The sequence below is a fragment of the Dermochelys coriacea genome, chromosome 25 (assembly GCF_009764565.3).
Source record: "Dermochelys coriacea isolate rDerCor1 chromosome 25, rDerCor1.pri.v4, whole genome shotgun sequence".
In the NCBI taxonomy this organism is placed as follows: Eukaryota; Metazoa; Chordata; order Testudines; family Dermochelyidae; genus Dermochelys; species Dermochelys coriacea.
Window position 1 is genome coordinate 15347675 of NC_050092.1, and position 21506 is coordinate 15369180.

Here is a 21506-nt window from a genome sequence, read left to right on the forward strand (position 1 = left end):
GTGGTGCTAGGGGACCGCAGGGTCTTACCTCCAGGGATGCAGGGTTAGTAACGGGCTGCAGGGGCTGAGCAGGGTCGGGCTCTGGCTACTTGGAGACAAACTGTAAAGCAAGATGCACCAGACCAGTGTGAATTCAAACGCCCCCTCCAGCGCCTCATGCACCGGCCAGCAGCGACTCAAGGCCACGCTCCTCCAGGTTGCACAGACCCCTCCAGCGGGGCTTCTATGGGGTGTCTTGAGGGTCAGGATTGAGAGGCCCCTTGGGGGGTGGGGCTGGACTAGCAGGACGCTAAGGAGAGAGGAGCACCAGCACAGCTGCCTATGTGCAAGGAGCCCAGAACTGGAATCGCAGGGGCTGCGGGTCGGGAGTGGGGGGCACGGGAACGGGTTCCCCCGCCCCGCGCCGGGCTCCAGCCAGGCCCCGGCGGACCCGCGCAGAGAAGCGCGCCCTGCCGCCGGCTCTCCCTGGGGAAGGTCCGCGGACACTGCGCTCCCCCGGCCGGGAAGAGACGGTCCCGCAGCGCAGGGGGCAGCCCGGGGACCCGTCGGACCGCGCAGCCCCCCCGCACCCTGCGCGCCCCGGACTCACTCCAAGGTCAGAGACGGGATTTTCAGCCGGCCCCTCCGCGATTTCATGGCTGGGGGCGGCCGCCCCGCCCGGCCCGGTTCCCAGCAGCGCAGCGGCCGGCACCAGGCGCCAGCCTGCGCTGGAGCGATCTGGGCCCCGGCCGCCCCCGCCCGTCACTCAGGAGCTGCGGCTCCCGCAAGGGGAGGCGGCCCCCGCCCGGGCGCAGGGACGATGCGCTCTGCGGGGCTGGCTCCGTGCCCCCTCCCCGCGCCTGCCCCCCTTGGCTCTACCCCCCCGGGGCTCTGAGGACCCAGCGCTGGCTCCGCAGGGGATGGTCACAGACCCAGCACCCACCATGCGCCACTCGGGGCCAGGGGCCCTCCAGATCCGAGGGGAGCCCCAGGCTGTGCAAGGTCCAGGTGTCTCCCTGCCCCCACCAAGGAGCCCGCCCCACCCCCTCCCTGCTCTCCCGTAGGGCCTGGGCCAAATAGACACCCATGAGCCGGCGGTGGCCTCGGCTAACACCCGAGTCTTGAGTCTGGGCTCCCTTCGTGGTGCTGCAACAGACGTGACAGCAGCTCTCAGCCCTTTGCCCAGAGTCTGGGCAACCTTCAGCCCCACAGCAATCTGCCCTCCTCTGGCAGGCTGGGCTACTCCCAGTCCCTGGCTGCCAGCCCAGTTAGGGTCTCATCCACAGGCCCTGGTCCAGATAGGAGTCAGTGCAGGGGTCAAACCACGTTCATGGCAAACCCTCCCCCAGGACGGGCCTTTGCATAGCATGTCTCTCTGGCGGCTAGTCCTGGCATCACTGGGTGAGCCCTTGACACAGCCACAAAAACTTCCCCCAACCGTGTGCTGCACGGCCACAGTATGTGCACAGAGTGGGCACCTCCACGGAGATCAGCAGGCAAAGGGTTCACCTGTGTTCCCCAGCCCCTGCTGGGCACCACCCAGAAGCCCGCAGGGGTGACTGAGCTTGGCCTTCAGGTTCACTTGGATTTCCACACTGCATCAGAGGAAAATGGGCCAAACCCACACCCAGTCCGACGGGCCTGGCTCTGCAGGCTCCACACCTCCTAGCAGAGGCCTTGGCGCAGCACTGAGGTGCCACCGTAGACACAGGACCAAACCCATCCCTGGTTCGATCCCACTGGTATGATGCCAGGAGGGATTTGTCTTGGTGCCTGGGCTCCCCCAGCTCAGAGCAAAGTGTCCCAGGGTGAGTGGGCAGCTCCGATGTCAGTCCCTCCCCAGGGTACCAGTGAGAGACTTCAGCCAGAGCCTCCAGGGCTGTCTGGGCTGGAGCCAGTGTGGGCCGGAGCCACCCTGAGCACAGAGCAGCCCGGAAGGAGACAGCACTTCAAACAGCCCCTGCTGCACCCAACCCCCTGGCCTTGCCCTGACACGGGTAGCCCCAAAGCTGGCTGTGACTGAGGCATATTGCTGGAGCTCCGCACCACGGGGGCTCGTTCCAGCAGGGAAATGATTTGAGCAAAGAAAAATGACACCCTTAAAAAGGCACACACACCCTCCCTGACTCCAGCAGGGACCACGGTGCCATCCAGTCCCAACTGGGCCCTGCTGCACAAGGGAAGGGCCAGAACTCTCTCCCAGGAGAAATCCTGTCCCAGAGGTTCTGGGCCAGTTGGACCTTAAAGCTCACGCTGAAAGGTAGGGCTGGGCAGGCGTCCGTCGCTCATACTTACATGTTTCCTCTGCGGGGCAGGCTCAGCTCCTTCTGCAACGAGAGGGCAGAGAAGAAAGGGGTCAGCCAGCCACTCTCCCCGCCGTGCCATGGCAGCTGCTGCCAGCACCGTGACTGCTGCAGCCACAGAGCAGCCGAGGGGATTTCAGGCAGGGAGTACGTCAGGCGGCACAGTGCCCAGCCAGCACATCAGATCCCACAGCCCACCACAGGCTCTGCCCCTGCCCTTGCCCCCTCTGCCAGCTGGGAGGAGACAAATGGCTGCAGCTCAGTCTCCTTCAGCTCCCAACCAGCGGTGCCACCACGTGAGCCTCGCCACTGGGTGCTAGTTATGGCTGCTAACACACAGGACTAGGGGCAGGACTCCTGGGTTCTCTTTCTCACTCCCAGGCTGGCACAGTGCAGGTCCTTGGGCATGTCTGGGACAGTTCTCTCTTTGGGGCCCCGTAAGGCCTCTCTGACTGAGGTTTCTGAAGGTCTTTGAGACCCACATGGAGAGGTGTGCGCCTCGGCTGGGGGAGCCAGACCTCTGCCTAGCGGGGGAGGCTGAGAACGCCATGCTCTGAGTAGGGAGCCCGGGGCTGGCAGACTGAGCACACTCCCTCCTGCAGCGTCCCACAGCTCTGCTCTCATGCATCCTGGCAAGTTGCAGCCCTGCTGAGCTTCTTCCTGCTTCTCAGGTCTGTCACCTCTCCTCGGGGTCAGACTGCTGTCGGCACCGTGGTCTGGGCATGGATGGGGGTCTGGGCTCCCCACGTCTGGGTTCTCCCCAAGGCACTGCTTACACAGACACTGCCCTTAAAGCGACCCAAGCCATGTCGAACATCAGCCCCCCATGACCCTGCCTCATGTTCCGAGTCCTGGGGGAGCAGCACGCTCAGCTTCTCCCACAGTTGTAAACTCCCCCCCCCCGCCCCCCTGAAAACATCTAACAAATTGCAGAGCCCTGGCGGATCCCCTCCCTTGCCCAGGTCGGGCACAGTGAGTGGCATTTTCCTGCAAAGATCCCTAACCCTAGCATGCAGGAGGGAGGGAGACGCATGGAGGAGGGGAAGCAAAACAGAGACATTGTACAGCAGCTGGCAAAGCTGCATTTCAGCCCCTGGGCTGGGGGTGAAAGGCTGCCCATCCCATGATGCTTTGCTTGGAGGCCTGGCACCTGCCCAGCATGAGCCCACAGCACGTGTGGAACAGCCAGCGAGCAGCAATGAAAGCCCTGTTTACTTTTCCCCTCGGGCATATTTTTGCAAGAGCTGTTTGCTGGCGTGTGGCATGAGGGAACAAAGGTCAGTTCTTCGGAGGCCCCTGGGAATATCAGAGGGTGGTGCTGGGAGCAACTGCATCTGAGTGTGCATGTCTTTGCGCGGAGGGGCGCAGACACAGGCTCCACTCAGTGCGAGTTCGGTGGGGTGCACGGTGCATGCACAAATGGTAGGTTCTGTGTGTGTCTCATACGTGGGGGTGCCTGTGCACGCACTAAAATAGAGGAACATTCCCCTGCTCAAGCTGGCACTTCTTCCACTGCCATGCCAGCAGTCAGAGGCCTAACACCCTGAGCCCCACACCTGCACAGATTCCCACACTCTCCAGCGACAAGCTAACAAATGCACCTCTCCAGCACCACTGCCCCAGCCCTGCCCAACCCCTGTAAGCAGCTTAGACACAGATGTGAAATTACACAGAGTTACTGGCACGACTCTAGGGCCTTTGCACACACTCAAATCTGCTCCCCCAGACCTATACCCCCAACAACATGGCCACTGACACATGCATATGCATGTGTGCTTCCTACATGTACTCAACACATCCACACATAAGCACAACCCCACCACATACACCCCTGCCATCCACGCACACGCATATGTGCCCGCACACCTCTTTCCTGGACAGCCTGTCTCCCCCCCATCACAGAATGGGGAAACCCCCACGCATGGTACAGTAATGGAATGCTAAACTGTATTACATAGTCCAGCCGCAAGGTGGAGCTGTGTGTAACACACCTTATTTACAAAAAGAAAAGGAGTACTTGTGGCACCTTAGAGACTAACAAATTTATTAGAGCATAAGCTTTCGTGAGCTACAGCTCACTTCATCGGATGCATCCGATGAAGTGAGCTGTAGCTCACGAAAGCTTATGCTCTAATAAATTTGTTAGTCTCTAAGGTGCCACAAGTACTCCTTTTCTTTTTGCGAATACAGACTAACACGGCTGCTACTCTGACACCTTATTTAAGATAACCTCAGCCACACGGGGCAGAACATAAAAGACTGGTGTCTCTCTCTCCCAGAAGGAAGCTCTGTAGCCCGTCCATATCTGGTCCAGGGGCATGCCTTGGTGTCAAAAGTAAACTAGGGCCAGAGAACAGAAACAACAAGGAACAAAGCACCAATGGTTGCAGGATCTAACCAACCTCTCCCTCTCCAGTGGGCCCTGGAGAACATCAGCTGTGACAAACCTTGAGCGTGAACAGGCTGGAAGCAAGATTTTGCATTGCTTCCAAGCTCCATCAGGAAATGGATGATATTCAGGTATCTTCTTTAATCGATGCTCCGGTGAAGCAAGCGGAGTATATCTTTGAATCTTTTCCCTTTACTGATGCCAGTCACAGAGGTGACTAGGAAAGGGTCCTAGTTACATTTGATGTATACTTTACACCTCAGAGAAATGTGGTTTATGAAAGAGCACATTTTATTTCACCAGAGAATTCAAGAAACAAGAGAAAATGTTGACTGTTTTCTAAAGAGTTCTCCATGCATTCACTGCAAACTGTGGTTTGGGGATGGCAAAACATGAAAATATCAGGGACAGGCTGGTTATTGGGTTAACAGATAAAAACCTTTCACAGCAGCTACAATTAAAAACAGACCTTCTCAGATGCAGGCTGGCAGACATGAGGGGCCAAGTGAGAAAGGACTCAATGGATTATTTGATGATACTGGACTTTTGAAAGGGGACTCCCTACAAATCAACTTAAGAGACGATGCTGAACCCTACAATGTACAAACACCAGAGACCATGGAGGAGACTAGCTACAGATTTATGGCAATTCAGTGGATATCATCTGGTCATAGTGGACTATTTTTCCATGCATATAGAAATAATGTATTTGAAGGACATAACTGGGACACAGCGTTATTGAACAACTGACAAGCATTTTTGCTCACTTTGGTATTCCAGAACTAGTGACGACAACAGGCCACACAATTCACTGCAGCAGAATTGAAGTCATTCTGAATTAAACATGATTTTGATCATATTACCAGCAGCACATACTACCCACAAGCAAATGGAGAGGCTGAGATAGATGTACAGACAGCCATGAAAATGCTACAGCAGGAAGATCCTTTCTTTGCTCTTCTGAGCTACAGATCAACACCTACAATAGTTCCTGGATATAGTCCAGCACAACAGGTGATTAGAAAACAACTCAGAACTACCATTCCAACTTTGGAAAATAATCTAATCTCCAAAGTGGCCAGACAGTAAGAGACTAGCCAAATCGGATAGAAAAGCAAAAAGAGATTATGAACACTTTTATAACAGATGCGACGCAGAGAACTGCTGAGTCTAGAACCTGGTGATCATGTTTGTGTCAAACTGGATGGAGAAAAAGGACGGACAACTCCAGCTGTCACATAGAAAAATAATTCAGGGCTAATATGCAATTGAGACTGGCAGTGGGGAGTTCAACAGAAACCATCAACATCTACAATTTGTTCCTCAGAAAGAGCAATCAACAGAGCAAATGCTATGGATGGAGCATGCAGAAAAGATGACATAAGGATTCCAAACCCACCACAGCCAGTCGTGGCAACTAACGTACAGGCAGATGGCCAAGTTGGTATATGTTCCGTTTGTGTCATTAGAAAACCAGTACAATTCAGAGACACGTAACAGACTGATCCATGCTGAACCTCAAAGACAGTGTGATGATAATGTAAACTTTGCCAGTGGTAGAAATGTAGAAGGCAAAGGGGAAGATGGAATACGATGCTAAACTATTACACTGGTCGGCTACTAGGTGGCGCTGTGTGTTCGGGCTGGGCAGAGCCGTGCAGCGCCCAGAGGGGACCGGGCTGCCGCCGCCGCGAGAGCCAAGCTGCACAGCCACCAGCTCCCCGAGCCTAGTGCCACAATGACAACTGCACCTTACAACTATTCTTACATATTTAAGTACATCATTATTGGGGACATGGGTGTAGGAAAGTCCTGCTTACTTCACCAATTCACCTTATTTAGACTAACCTTAGCCCCACCTGGCAGAGCATTAAAGGATCTTACACTGAACACATCTGGTGCGTATCGCACTCAGAAGGAGCTTTGTAGCTGCTCCACATCTGGTCCAGAAGCCTGGCCTGAGCAGCATTGCAACCTTCCATGCACCAGAAGTACATGCCATGGTGTCAGAACAGCACCAACCCCCCATCCTCTGCCTGCCAGCCTCATTTAGTCCTTTGCGGCCTCACCAGGCCCTTTCCTGTTGCTGCCCCAGGTGCCAGGAGCCCAGGGGCTAAGGGGGTTCCCTGGCTTTGCTTTTCATTCAGGCTTCTCTCTTCCCAGATCAAAGCTGGGATGCCAAGAGGCAGGCAGGCATTTGTCATGGCAACGACTGACGTCACAGTGCAGTGATGCACCAGGAGTGCCAGGGTTTCTCAGGGGATGGCAGGGGCAGGGAGAAGTCGCTGCCTCGTGAGAGCAGGGGCAGCTGGAATTGTGCACAGAATCCTGAGTTCTGGGAGCTGCAACCTCTGTCCACCCCCTGCAGCCCACATGTGCCAGGCCTCAGCCCGCCAGCAGGGTTTAGCATCCATGTCTTTCACAGTGCTAAGTAATCCACACAGCTGCTGGCGAAGGGGGGGGGACTGCATGTCATATCCCCTTTCACAGGTAGGGAAGGAGGCACAGAGACATGAAGAGGGATAGCAGCAGAGCTGGGAACAGACAGCAGATGTTCCAATACATGCACCAATACCAGCTCCCTGCACCAATACCACGCACTCAACCACGCTGCCTCCCAAAGGCCAACAATAAGGCAGCAGAGAGATGCAGGCAGAGTGGGGCAAGGCATAGAAGAATCAGGGATGCTGTGGGACAGGGCAGGATCAGGGATGCTGTGGGACAGGGCATGGAAGAGTTTTAATTTAGCAAAATTTGGAGATAGCGCATAAAAAAAACAAGTAAAATTGTTTGAGACACGATTACTCCAGTTATCTCCTCCCCCAGTAAACCCCCCCCATTACTCAGATTATCTCCGCCCGATTACTCTCCACCCTCAATAATTCCTACAGGATGCTCCCTATCCTGTTTATTAGTGATCAGGTGCAGTCTGATTGGTTTAGAAAACAAGTCTATTGTGAGCACAGGCCAATCAGGGAACATTCGTGCAGCGTTTTTATGAATCAGAGGGTCCTGGCTGGGCAGCCCTCGTCCTGCAAGCTGCCAGGCCAGCACGGAGCCATCCCGAGGGCTGTGTGGCTGATGCCTGTTCCCCAGGCTGCCTATGGGAGGCAATGTGTCATGCTCGGGAGAGGATGGCTGGAGACAACCCCTGTGCAGGTTCCCTGGAGGAGCCGTTGAGCCCCGAGCCCTGTGGTGAGGATGGAGCCAGGGATTAGAGATTAAACATTTGTTATCGGGATGGACATGAAGCTTAACGCTTTGAGATTAGATCCAAGGGCCGCATGCCCCAACCTCAGCAGAGGAGAGAGTGCAGGAAACCGGGAGCCACTTCACGCTGCAGGGGGCTGACAGCTGGAACTGCTCCTGTCCAGGTTCCTACAGAACAAGCAGCCCCCCAACTCCTGCAGCCCCCACAAAGTGCATGTCCCGCACTCCTGCACAACACTCCCTCCTGTGCATGCCCCCACAGGCCCTCCATGGCGCAGCACCCCACACTGTCACCTGCCTCCCTGCACAGTCACACGCACTCAAGGAAGGAGCTGGTTTTGGCAAGAGTATTTTAGGACTTTGAGTAGCAATTGTGCTGATGAAGGATTTGTCTCTGGGGGAGGAGGGCCATTGTACACCCCACCTCCCTATGCACCCCAACCCCACACATCCCACCTCCATGCTGCAGGGTGTTTACGGATGATTTCACTTGCTATATTCCAATGGAGAAAGATGAACACAAGGCAGACAGCAGAGCATGCCTGCCCCGGGAGCTGCTGGACTAAATAACAGTAACACCATGCCCTTGTGCAACAGCCCAGAGAGTTTCACTGACATTCAGCGATTGCACCTCACAAGCCCCTAGCAGTACAGAACTGTACGTCTGGAAGGCACTATCAACCCAGTCCCCTATGCTGAGGCAGGCCCACTTACACCTAGACCAGCCCTGACAGGGGTTTGTCATCACAAGCTCCTCTTGCAGATGGGGAAACCGAGGCACAGAGCGGCAACGAGACTTGCCCAAAGTCACACAGCAAACCAGAGTTGGGAACAGAGCCCCAGAGTCCTGACTCTCAAATAAAACTTCACTGGGGGTGGGATTCCCAGGTCACGGAGACATTCTCTCGCTAGCTTTCACTGAGTGAACGTGCGAAAGATAACGTAGCATCAATAGCATAGGAAGCAGCGAGTGGTGGCACAGCCTAACTACCCTGAGTACATCTCCGTGGGGCCCAGGTGGGTTGGTAGTACCGTGGGGCCCAGGTGGCTAACCCCTCCCACCTCTCACCACTGCCCATGCAATGCTGCTGTTTGTAGTGCGCGCGCTCCTGAGTGTGTCACACCCGTAGCTTGTAACCCCAGTCTCATCTTATACTTTCTACAGCAAACTAGAGACACCATTATGGGGCACTTAAAGAAAAAATGAAGAGACAGTCCCTGCCCCAAGGAATTTCCAAGCTAGTTTTGACAGGAGCCTGCCCACTCCACAGCCATACTGGGGCACTAGGTCTGACCAGCACAAACCACCCCGAGTCCTGCGTACCCTGAATGTGCAGAACCCAGCCTTCATCTCCTCTAAACACCTTGCTCACTAAACAGCCAGCTGATCCCCTGCAGCAGGGCCTGCCGCAGGCAATCGCAGGGAGGGTGTACATACAGGCAGAGGCCATAGACACAGCACTAGGGGGGACACACAGGTTTCTGAGTGGTACTGCCTAACATTAGCAGGGGAAGGGATAGGAGTGCACCGACCCGCCGGACTGGGAGTCTGAGTGGAGAATGGATAGACGCACAGCGGGAAGCTTCCTCTGGCTGGAGCAGCCAGGACACAATTGCTCAATGTTGCAGCAGAAGTTACTGGAGTTCTGTGCTCACATAGCCCGGTGCCGCTGCAGCTCAGGGCGTGGCCCTTCTCGCCCTTCCCTCACTACTGATCCAGGTTCTGCCTCCCATCCATGGGGCTCTGAATTCACCAGCGTAACCCAGGGTAAATGGCCTTTCCCCTCCAGGGCACTGGAGACAGTGCTGAGCACCTGCAGGTGCTGCAGCCACCCACCTCTGCATCATGCAGAGCATCACTCTGCAGGCCAACCCTGGGTGCCCAGTCCCAGGCTCTAGGGCCCCTCCATCCTCTTGGCCCTCATGCTCCAGAGGGACGACTGGGGGCAGACAGCTGTCAGGGGACCAAGCCCACCCTCTGCTGGACTCCCTGGTGCCAAAGACACCAGGCCAGGAGCTGTTTGCAGCCAGCCACGAGCTACAGGTGATGCCAGGCAGAAAGCCAATCTCAGAGCAGCCATGGGGTTGCCCCTGCATGGGACGCACGGGTACCCCCGGCATTGCGGGCAATGGCTCGTGGCCTGACTCATCCCTCGTTCCACCTCAATGCCACACGCCAGCCTGGCCCCCAGCAGGCCAGCCTGGATCACTGTGTGCAAAGAGCACAGACTGGGGAGCAAAATGACTCCCACACGGTACATGGGAACAAGCTGCCTAGGGCCAGGCCAGGTCAGGGCCACTCTCATTCTTAGAGACCTTTTCTGCTGCACCCCCTTCCCCCGCAAGAGAGGCCAACACTGGCTCTGTGCACCCTCTGTCCCCACCCCTCCCCCCATCACATACACAGGGTGCTAAGCAGCCTCTCAGCCCCCCCTCCCCCATCACATACACAGGGTGCTATGCAGCCTCTCAGACCCAAACCCTCCCCCATCACACACCTGGGGTGCTATGCAGCCTCTCAGCACCCCACCCCCATCACATGCAGTCACTGGCTCTGCACAGCTCCTCAGTTCCCCATCAGGCCCAGGCCAGTACTCCCCACTGCCACACATGCATCCCCCCAAACACATGCAGCCCCGTCACACCCATCATACACATGCAGCACCCTCTCTCACACCATTGGTGCTGGAACTAGGGGTGCTGGGGGGGCTGCTGCACCCCCTGACTTGAAGTGGTTTCCATCATATGCAGGGTTTACAGTTTGGTTCAATGGCTCCCAGCACCCTCACTATACACATTGTTCCATCACCCCTCACCCAGACACAGCCCCCCATCAAACCCACACACACCTGTCACACCCCTCACCCAGACAGCCTCACTGCCCGATCACCCAGACACAGCCCCCATCACACCCCTCATGCAGACACAGCCCCCCATCACACCCGTCACCGAGACACAGCCCCCCATCACACCCGTCACCGAGACACAGCCTCACAGCCCCATCACCCAGACACAGCCCCCATCACACCCCTCACGCAGACACAGCCCCCGTCACACCCCTCACCGAGACACAGCCCCCCATCAAACCCACACACACCTGTCACACCCCTCACCCAGACAGCCTCACTGCCCGATCACCCAGACACAGCCCCCATCACACCCCTCATGCAGACACAGCCCCCCATCACACCCGTCACCCAGACACAGCCCCCCATCACACCCGTCACCCAGACACAGCCTCACAGCCCCATCACCCAGACACAGCCCCCATCACACCCCTCATGCAGACACAGCCCCCCATCACACCCGTCACCGAGACACAGCCCCCCATCACACCCGTCACCGAGACACAGCCTCACAGCCCCATCACCCAGACACAGCCCCCATCACACCCCTCACGCAGACACAGCCCCCGTCACACCCCTCACCGAGACACAGCCCCCCATCAAACCCACACACACCTGTCACACCCCTCACCCAGACAGCCTCACTGCCCGATCACCCAGACACAGCCCCCATCACACCCCTCATGCAGACACAGCCCCCCATCACACCCGTCACCCAGACACAGCCTCACAGCCCCATCACCCAGACACAGCCCCCGTCACACCCACACCCACCTGTCACACCCCATCACCCAGACACCCCCACACCCTGCGACACCCCTACCCGGCCCCAAGGCTACACGACCCGGGGTCAGCGCTGCAGAAGGTTCCGTTTGCTGCCCGGTTCCCTCCCCCGCTCAGCCCGGGTTCCCCGGGAACCCCCCGGCCGCAGCGCCCGAGACAGGAGCCGGGACCCGGCCAGGTGAAGCGACCGCCGGGGCGGCCCCAGCCGGGCGCTCCGAGGCCGGGGAAGCCGCGCTCACCTGCAGCCCGCGCCGCCGCAGCAGGCCGGGCTCGTCCATGCCCCGCTCCGGCCCTGCGCTGCGCGCAACCTGCGCCGCCGCGCCCCCCCTCCGCGCTGCGCCCGTCAGCCGAGCCCCCGCCCTGCGCCGCGCCGCGCCCGGGTCTGGGGCTAGGCGGCCGGTGCGCGGCCCCTCGGTCCGGCCAGCGCAGCTAGGGGCGGGTCCCGGGGAGCAGGTGCCCTGGGTGGCCTCCCTGCGCCCCCCGCCCTGGTTCCCAGCCTTTGGGGAGCCCCTCTGCGCAGCAACCCCCCATTGAACGGGGGGGAGCCGGTCCAGAGGGCAGCAGAGAATGGGGGAGGGGTAGCAAGATCTGCTTTTGCTTTTCAGCTGCAGCGAAATTGTCAGCACCTGGCCAGGCCCGGCTCCCTACCCCTTCCTTGTGTGCCGGGGGGGTGGCACAGCGACCTGCGGCAGCTGCTGGGCTCAGGACAAACCGCAGCTCAGCTGCAAGGAATCTGGGCTGTTGCCTGAGGGCCTCCCCCTTCAGGCAGGCCAGCACCTGTCTCTGAAACCCCAGGCAAGACACCACCAGCAAAGTCACCCAAGGCCAGTCCCAGGGGCCTGGCCATCAGCATGAGATCAGCTGTTCAGCCCCACTGACCTGAGTGGGGCCCTCCACTCAGTTTAGCCCATCCCTCCAAGCCTTGCAGGCACGGTGGGGTGGGACAGGGTTGACTGAGCCCACAGTGGCTCATTAACACTTTCTTGGCCACTGTGGGGTTTGTCTGGCACACGCACGCAGTGTCATAGTATCCAAGCCCTAGTTCCAGCAGTGCATTAGGCAGTGACTAACGTCGGGAACCTGTCGTTTGTCCTCTCAGCCTTGCTGCAGTGGGGGAACATCTTGCTCTGCATTTATGTGAGAGAAGACAGGACCAAGCAATGCTCCTGGCACTTGGGGTGGAAGGTGGGGAGATTTGGGACAGTCTGTTCCTGGGGAAATTCAATCCACAGTCTGGGGTGGCCCCTAGAAAGCTCTGTTTCGTGCCCAGGTACGTTGAATTGCTGTCGTCCAGCTGAGATGCGATGAACGTGGACAACCCCTGGGGGTGATGACCCCCCGTTGAGAAACTCTGGGCTAGATGATCAGAATGGTCCCTAAAATCAATTAACTGAGTAGGGTTCCTTAGCAGCTCTTGCCATGTTAGTCGCTGCAGGGAATGTTTGCTGGGCCTATCTGAATTAGACAAGGAGAGAAGTAATGCACATTTGCTGCCTTATATAGAGCATCCTCACGTGCCCTGTGCAGACCAAGCACTGACAACTGAGGCCAAGTGCCCTAATGGGGTACGAATCCCAAAGCTGCATGGACCCATCCAGTGACTGTATTCAATACTTAATTTGTAAGGAAAGACTTACAGGGGTACGAACCTGTGGAAAAACCTGAGTGTCTCTGGATTAAGTTTAGAAGTGTGTGCAACAAGAGTGATGTCATGGTGGGAGTCTGCTATAGACCACCGGACCAGGGGGATGAGGTGGATGAGGCTTTCTTCCGGCAACTCACGGAAGCTACTAGATCGCATGCCCTGATTCTCATGGGTGACTTTAATTTTCCTGATATCTGCTGGGAGAGCAATACAGCGGTGCATAGACAATCCAGGAAGTTTTTGGAAAGCGTAGGGGACAATTTCCTGGTGCAAGTGCTAGGGGAGCCAACTAGGGGGAGCGCTTTTCTTGACCTGCTGCTCACAAACCGGGTAGAATTAGTGGGGGAAGCAAAAGTGGATGGGAATCTGGGAGGCAGTGACCATGAGTTGGTTGAGTTCAGGATCCTGACGCAGGGAAGAAAGGTAAGCAGCAGGATACGGACCCTGGACTTCAGGAAAGCAGACTTTGACTCCCTCAGGGAACAGATGGCCAGGATCCCCTGGGGGACTAACATGAAAGGGAAGGGAGTCCAGGAGTGCTGGCTGTATTTCAAGGAATCCCTGTTGAGGTTACAGGGACAAACCATCCCGATGAGTCGAAAGAATAGTAAATATGGCAGGCGACCAGCTTGGCTTAATGGTGAAATCCTAGCGGATCTTAAACATAAAAAAGAAGCTTACAAGAAGTGGAAGGTTGGACATATGACCAGGGAAGAGTATAAAAATATTGCTCGGGCATGTAGGAAAGATATCAGGAGGGCCAAATCGCACCTGGAGCTGCAGCTAGCAAGAGATGTCAAGAGTAACAAGAAGGGTTTCTTCAGGTATGTTGGCAACAAGAAGAAAGCCAAGGAAAGTGTGGGCCCCTTACTGAATGAGGGAGGCAAGCTAGTGACAGAGGATGTGGAAAAAGCTAATGTACTCAATGCTTTTTTTGCTTCTGTTTTCACTAACAAGGTCAGCTCCCAGACTGCTGTGCTGGGCAACACAAAATGGGGAAGAGATGGCCAGCCCTCTGTAGAGATAGAGGTGGTTAGGGACTATTTAGAAAAGCTGGACGTGCACAAGTCCATGGGGCCGGACGAATTGCATCCGAGAGTGCTGAAGGAATTGGCGGCTGTGATTGCAGAGCCCTTGGCCATTATCTTTGAAAACTCGTGGCGAACGGGGGAAGTCCCGGATGACTGGAAAAAGGCTAATGTAGTGCCCATCTTTAAAAAAGGGAAGAAGGAGGATCCTGGGAACTACAGGCCGGTCAGCCTCACCTCAGTCCCTGGAAAAATCATGGAGCAGGTCCTCAAAGAATCAATCCTGAAGCACTTAGAGGAGAGGAAAGTGATCAGGAACAGTCAGCATGGATTCACCAAGGGAAGGTCATGCCTGACTAATCTAATCGCCTTTTATGATGAGATTACTGGTTCTGTGGATGAAGGGAAAGCAGTGGATGTATTGTTTCTTGACTTTAGCAAAGCTTTTGACACGGTCTCCCACAGCATTCTTGTCAGCAAGTTAAGGAAGTATGGGCTGGATGAATGCACTATAAGGTGGGTAGAAAGCTGGCTAGATTGTCGGGCTCAACGGGTAGTGATCAATGGCTCCATGTCTAGTTGGCAGCCGGTGTCAAGTGGAGTGCCCCAGGGGTCGGTCCTGGGGCCCGTTTTGTTCAATATCTTCATAAATGATCTGGAGGATGGTGTGGATTGCACTCTCAGCAAATTTGCGGATGATACTAAACTGGGAGGAGTGGTAGATACGCTGGAGGGGAGGGAGAGGATACAGAAGGACCTAGACAAATTGGAGGATTGGGCCAAAAGAAATCTAATGAGGTTCAATAAGGATAAGTGCAGGGTCCTGCACTTAGGATGGAAGAATCCAATGCACCGCTACAGACTAGGGACCGAATGGCTCGGCAGCAGTTCTGCGGAAAAGGACCTAGGGGTGACAGTGGACGAGAAGCTGGATATGAGTCAGCAGTGTGCCCTTGTTGCCAAGAAGGCCAATGGCATTTTGGGATGTATAAGTAGGGGCATAGCGAGCAGATCGAGGGACGTGATCGTTCCCCTCTATTCGACACTGGTGAGGCCTCATCTGGAGTACTGTGTCCAGTTTTGGGCCCCACACTACAGGAAGGATGTGGATAAATTGGAAAGAGTACAACGAAGGGCAACGAAAATGATTAGGGGTCTAGAGCACATGACTTATGAGGAGAGGCTGAGGGAGCTGGGATTGTTTAGTCTGCAGAAGAGAAGAATGAGGGGGGATTTGATAGCTGCTTTCAACTACCTGAAAGGGGGTTTCAAAGAGGATGGCTCTAGACTGTTCTCAATGGTAGCAGATGACAGAACGAGGAGTAATGGTCTCAAGTTGCAATGGGGGAGGTTTAGATTGGATATTAGGAAAAACTTTTTCACTAAGAGGGTGGTGAAACACTGGAATGCGTTACCTAGGGAGGTGGTAGAATCTCCTTCCTTAGAGGTTTTTAAGGTCAGGCTTGACAAAGCCCTGGCTGGGATGATTTAACTGGGACTTGGTCCTGCTTTGAGCAGGGGGTTGGACTAGATGACCTTCTGGGGTCCCTTCCAACCCTGATATTCTATGATTCTATGATTCTATGATAGGGGCTCAAGCATTTTTTCCATTCAGAACTGACGCAGCAAGCCCAGAGGTACTGGGGCTATGAACTGCCAGGCCCAGAGATGCCAGGGCTCAGGCCTGGCAAGCCTCAGCCCAAATTAAGCACTGCCAGTATAGGAATCAGATAGCTGGATTCACGGTCTGAGCCTATACCAGAGGAGGGGGGCCTGCTGGACCAACAGTCTGAGGCAGTACAGCAGGGGATCCAGGTGGACCAAAAGAATAAATGGCCAGTTTTCACAGTAGAGAGAGGTAAATTGCAGGGTACCCTAAGGGGGGGGAAATCTCTACTGGGACCGGTGCTGTTCAACATATTCCTAAATGATCTGGAAAAAAAGGGGTAAACTGTGAGGTGGGAAAGTGTGCAGACAATACTAAATTACTCAAGATAATTAAGTCCAAAGCTGACTCCAAAGAATTATAAAGGGATCTCACAAAACTGGGTGATTGGCAACAAAAATGGCAGATGAAATTCAGTGTTGATAAATGCGAAGTAATGCATATTGGAAAACATAATCCCAACTATACATACAAAATGATCAGGTCTATATTAGCTGTTACCACCTAAGAAAGAGATCTTGGAGTCATGGTGGATCGTTCTCTGAAAACATCCACTCACTGCAGCAGCTGTCAAACAGGCTGAGAAAATGTTAAGAAAGGGATAGATAATAAGACAGAAAATATAACGCTACTATATAAATCCATGGCACACCCACACCTTGAATACTATGGGTTGTTCTGGTCACCCCATCTCAAAAAAGAATCAGAGGAGGGCAACAACAATGACAAGGGGATGGAACAGCTTCTAGGTGAGGAGAAAGTGAATAGACTGGGGCTGTGCATCTTAGAAAAGAGGCAACTAAGGGGGGAGATGATGTAAGTCTATAAATTCATGCCTAGGGGGGGAGAAAGCGACTAGGGATGTGTTATTTACCCCGTCCCATAACACATGAATCAGGGGTCACCCAGTGAAATAAACAGGCAGCAGGTTTAAAACAAACAGACGCACGGTCACCCTCTGGAACTCGTTGCCAGGGGATGTTGTGAAGGCCAAAAGTATAAGTGGGTTCAAAGAATTAGATCAGTTCATGGAGGACAGGTCCAGCAATGGCTATTAGCCAGCATTGTCAGGGACCCAACCCCTTGCTCTGGGTGTCCCTAAGCCTCTGATTGAACAGAAGCTGGGACTGGACAACAGGTCACTCAATAACTGTCCTGTTCTATGACAGGTTTCAGAGTAGCAGCCATGTTAGTCTGTATTCGCAAAAAGAAAAGGAGGACTTGTGGCACCTTAGAGACTAACAAATTTATTTGAGCATAAGCTTTCGTGAGCTACAGCTCACTTCATCAGATGCATTCAGTGGAAAATACAGTCATGTTCTCTGTGTGTGTATATAAATCTCCCCACTGTATTTTCCACCGAATGCATCCGATGAAGTGAGCTGTAGCTCATGAAAGCTTATGCTCAAATAAATTTGTTAGTCTCTAAGGTGCCACAAGTCCTCCTTTTCTTTTTGCCCTGTTCTGTTCATTCCCTTGGAAGCACCTGGCACTGACCACTGTGGGAAGACAGGACACTGGGCTAGATGGACTATAGGTCCGACCCCACACGGTCGTTCTGCTCTGAATGGGCTGCTCTGTTAGAATCGCTACTGGGCAGATGGGCAGCCTCAGCTCTCCACTTCCTGATCGTGTGTGTTAGTGGTCCCTGCAGGAGGATGTAGCCACCACAGCCAGAAACAAATCTTGTCCTGAGATTAGGAATGGGGCTGGCTGACTGGCCTGCTGTGAGTTTTCCTTCTCTGCTGCCTCCTGTCTCTCAGCGCTGTGACTTGGCCTCAGACCCATCCATCTGCCTTGTGCCTGCTTCAACCCAAACATGGCTCTTCACCAAGCCCAGCTGCGTTCCCTGTGCGTGGAAGAACAGAGTATCGAATGAAGAGTCCTTCCAGAGACCCAGCCCCACTCGAGAGACCCATCGGCTTCCATTTGACAGTAAATATAACCCAGCCTTGAAGAGACTGCCTGGCCCAAATGCCCATGGGGTGCTCACCTGCACTGCTGTCTAGAGTGGGGAGCTGAGTGGGGAGGGCCCCCAGAGAGAGGGGAGAAAGGGGAGATCCTTTGCCTTTCAAGGGCTAGGACCCACTGGTTGATGTGAAATGCTGCGAGCAGCTGCTGGAGCAGAGACACCCTGGTGTGTGGGTGTGAATGAGAGAGAAACGGAACAGGTGGGTTCCAAAGAAGCCAGTGAATCCTGGGCCCCCCAGAAGGGCTCAGAGCAGGTGCAGTGCTCATAACAAGGGACCCAGCTCCCACATTGGCAGGGGGCTCTGTACAGAGGAGAAGCTCCCATGGGGCTTGCATTGTCCCTGTGGCTTCAAAGGGACAAGACAAAATGTGGGGGTACTCCCAGGTCAGGAGGGAGACTGGATAAGGGGAGGAGGCAGGAGAACCAGCATTGGGTAATGACAGTGTCTGCTGGGCTTTGCTCACTGGGGCAGAGGGGCTGGGGGAGTGATGGGGGATTCATCACTTTAGCATGTCAAGAAAGCCCTGCAGCCTTCATTTAAGGGGCAGGGGCTGGCCAGGGCCCTCTCAGGCCCCTGCCGCCTTCCCTCCCGGGCTGATCCCGGTGAAAGGGATGCTTTTTGTCTAGACAATGGGGACTCTATGCCAAGCCACGGTGCCACCCGTATCTGTTTGCCTTAAGTCATCTATTTGGTCATGTGGCGGCGCCGGCCACACCGCCAGGCTCCCAGTGACACGGGAGGCTTGTGACAAATGCTTTGCATTCAGAGGCAGCCCTTGTGCCGCTGGCTTCCGGGCAGTGGCACTCACTGGGGCTTTTGTTCAGCGCAGCGGGCGGGGACATTGTGTCTGTTTGGGATCTCAGGAATCCATCCTCACCCGCAGGGGGTCTCATCTCCTCCCCAGGAAACAAACACCCATTGCTGCTTCCCTGGAACCAGTTGTTTATCCCTGTGAGAATGGAGCATCATGGGAGAGCAAGGGAGGCTGCCCTCTTCTGCCCACGGTGGATTCAGGCAGGCTGCACGGTGGGCTCCGAACTGGGTGCCAGCACAGACTTAGCCACGCTGGTCGGTGTTCATGAGTCATTGTGGAATGTCCCTGAAATGTCAAACGGCCCCAGGAGCCGTCTCCGGAGCGTGATGCCCGCTCCCAGATGCCACTCCATACGAGGCCCCAGCAACTGCCGCACCAAACGTTCATAGCTTCTGCCCATCGGAGGGAGCTGAGTAACAGATCCCACCCTACGCCTGCTTCCCCGCACGTGCTGTTGTGTGGTCCACATGGCTTCAGCAGACCCCATGCTTCACAGGGCCAACAGAAACAGGAAGGAAATGCCAGGGGTTTACGTGCTGCCCCCACTAGCCATAGCTGTGTTCTTAATGGTTCCCACCATCGTTACTAGTGCCACACCGTGGGCAGCAGCAGCCAGTCACTGTCACCCCCCCTCTGCTCCCAGTGCAGCTAGACAAGATGGCAAAGTGCCACCAGGCACCAGAGTCTGTCTACACTAACACTCCCACCGTGGGCAGCTGGCCACGAAAGCAGAGAGCACAGCAAGGCACAAGCATATCATCATTAATGATTGTGACGTTCCTCTCTGGTGTTATCCGGACCGGTGATCTGCTAGGTCACTCCAATCCTTGACTCTGGGAGCCTTACCCTGCTCTGCTGTGAGAACTCCCCACTCCTGGGCTCTTCATGCACAGCCTCTGGCATGTAAGCTGCTCCTTGGATTATGCAACCGAATGACACTAGCCAATACCTCCGGTCCCAGACACAGCCCTAGGAACCTCCGTCTTGCAGTGTCCAGTTCTGCCCACTGGATGCTGCCAGCTTATATGAGTTCATCAATTTAACAAAGAAATTGATATGTACCAGGCTTGTTATCCCAAGGGGAGTCTCTGTCATGCTTCAAACCAAACGCACTGCTTCAGATAGAATAAACAGATTTATTAACTACAAAGATAAATTTTAAGTGATTATAAATCAAAGCATAACAAGTCAGATTTGGTCAAATGAAATAAAAGCAAAATGCATTCTAAGCTGATCTTAACTCTTTCAGTGCCCTTACAAACGTAGATGCTTCTCACCACAGGCTGGCTGGTTGCCTTTCAGCCAGGCTCTCCCCTTTGATCAACGTTTCAGTCACTTGGTGGTGGTATCTGTAGATGGAGGTGGAAGAGAGAGGAAGAGCATGGCAAAGTCTCTCCCTTTTATCATGTCCTTTCTTCCCTCTTGGCTTTGCCCCCCTTTCAGAGTCAGGTGAGCATTACCTCATCACTGTGCCAAGCTGACCAATGGAAGTGGGGGTGACTCACTCGAGAGTCCAACAGATCCTTTTGTTGTGACCTAGGCCAGCATCCTTTGTTCCTGTGAGGCTGGGCTGGGTTTGTCCCATACATGCCCTGATGAGGTGTGAACTGCCCCTCTGTTCCTGGAGAATTTTTGCCAGGGCCTGTTTTAAGCCGTGAAGACACATTTTCAGCCTCAGAACTATATACATGAAATTACAACCTATAACATTACTGTAACAACAATTACTATCACATCACTATAACAACAATACTCAGTGCATCACGAGCCTTCCGAAGACACCTGACATGACAAACTTTGCATTGGATACCACACAATCATAATATAAGGATGAACATGGGGGTGCTGGGTGATCCCCTGGGGTACACAACGTCACAACGATAACCCAGGGTGACCGAGGAGACACGTCTTCCAGCACAGCTCTTCACATCCCAAACTCTGATTGACATCGAAAAGCCCAATGAGGCCAAGAGGCCACTCCCTGCTTTAAGTGGAGGGCAGGGCAGGCTATCTGCTCCTCCACACCTGCAGGCAGGATAGTAACCGACTGCTCTTCCTTCTTTCCTTTGTCTGTGCACCTGTCTGCTTGCTCTGACTCCCCTTTGCCTTCCTCTTCTGACGTTGATCTTGGCAGCTCTTTCCTTTGGCTCCAGACTGGCCCTTTCTTCTCTCTGAGAGTTTGGGCTCATCTTCCTCTGAGCCACTGTCCACATCCTCTAGCTTAGGGCCACCCCAAAGGGCTCACTGACAATTAAGAGATTCTTGACCGGACAGACCATCCTCTTCTGCATCTCCATCAGTCTCATGACAGCATGGGCCTTGGACCATGTGAGCCTGGGGCTGTATATAAGCTCATTATTCTTGGCTTCAGCAAAAGCAACCCACAAGCTCCCAGCGAGCCAGGCTTTTAAACCTGAGTGACTGGGCCTGCACTGCAGTATTTGCTGGGAGACCCCACTTTGCATCAAGCTATTGAGAGAACATCTCTCCCCGCCACCGACACATCTGGCAGTCCAGTTCCTCCACTGATAATGGTCAGTCACTGGTTGTGATACTTCCTCCCAGATGATACCAGTGTCTTCAATATCCTCTGGCACTGTCTGCTGCTAGTTCTCCCCTGGCCTTCCTCCCTTTCTCTTTCCTCCCTCAGGACCCAGTTCAAGGCTGGCTTAGCATGTTTCCCATCTTCCATGTGAGGTATGTGTCCCAGAGTCCTGAGCCGTCTTTCTTTGATGATATTTTCTAACACGTTTGGCTCTGGCGGCTCCTTGACTTCCCTTGTTGTTTTGTCTTTCCAGGAAATGTGTAGCATCTTCCTCAGTCATCTGAGATGAGCCATCTCCAGTCTCTTCTTGTTAGCCCCTGCCCTC

General features: G+C 54.7%; 1 protein-coding gene across 5 annotated transcripts in view; it reads right to left on the reverse strand.

The window, feature by feature from the left end:
* The window catches only part of MAST3 (microtubule associated serine/threonine kinase 3), a 74525-nt gene extending 62721 nt beyond the window's left edge, over positions 1 to 11804 (reverse strand). Inside the window, exons 1-3 of one of the 5 annotated variants that reach the window (XM_043502538.1) lie at positions 11750 to 11803; positions 2275 to 2306; positions 29 to 100 (exon numbers count right to left, since the gene is read on the reverse strand). In XM_043502538.1, the coding sequence (XP_043358473.1) occupies positions 29 to 100; positions 2275 to 2306; positions 11750 to 11788 (143 nt within the window). In that variant the 5' untranslated portion in view covers positions 11789 to 11803. Of the gene's footprint in view, positions 1 to 28; positions 101 to 589; positions 723 to 2274; positions 2307 to 11749 lie in introns of those variants that run through there. The other 4 variants (XM_043502545.1, XM_043502543.1, XM_038384026.2 and 1 more) reach the window with 4 other exon arrangements.
* Between the last annotated feature and the right edge of the window lie 9702 nt (positions 11805 to 21506).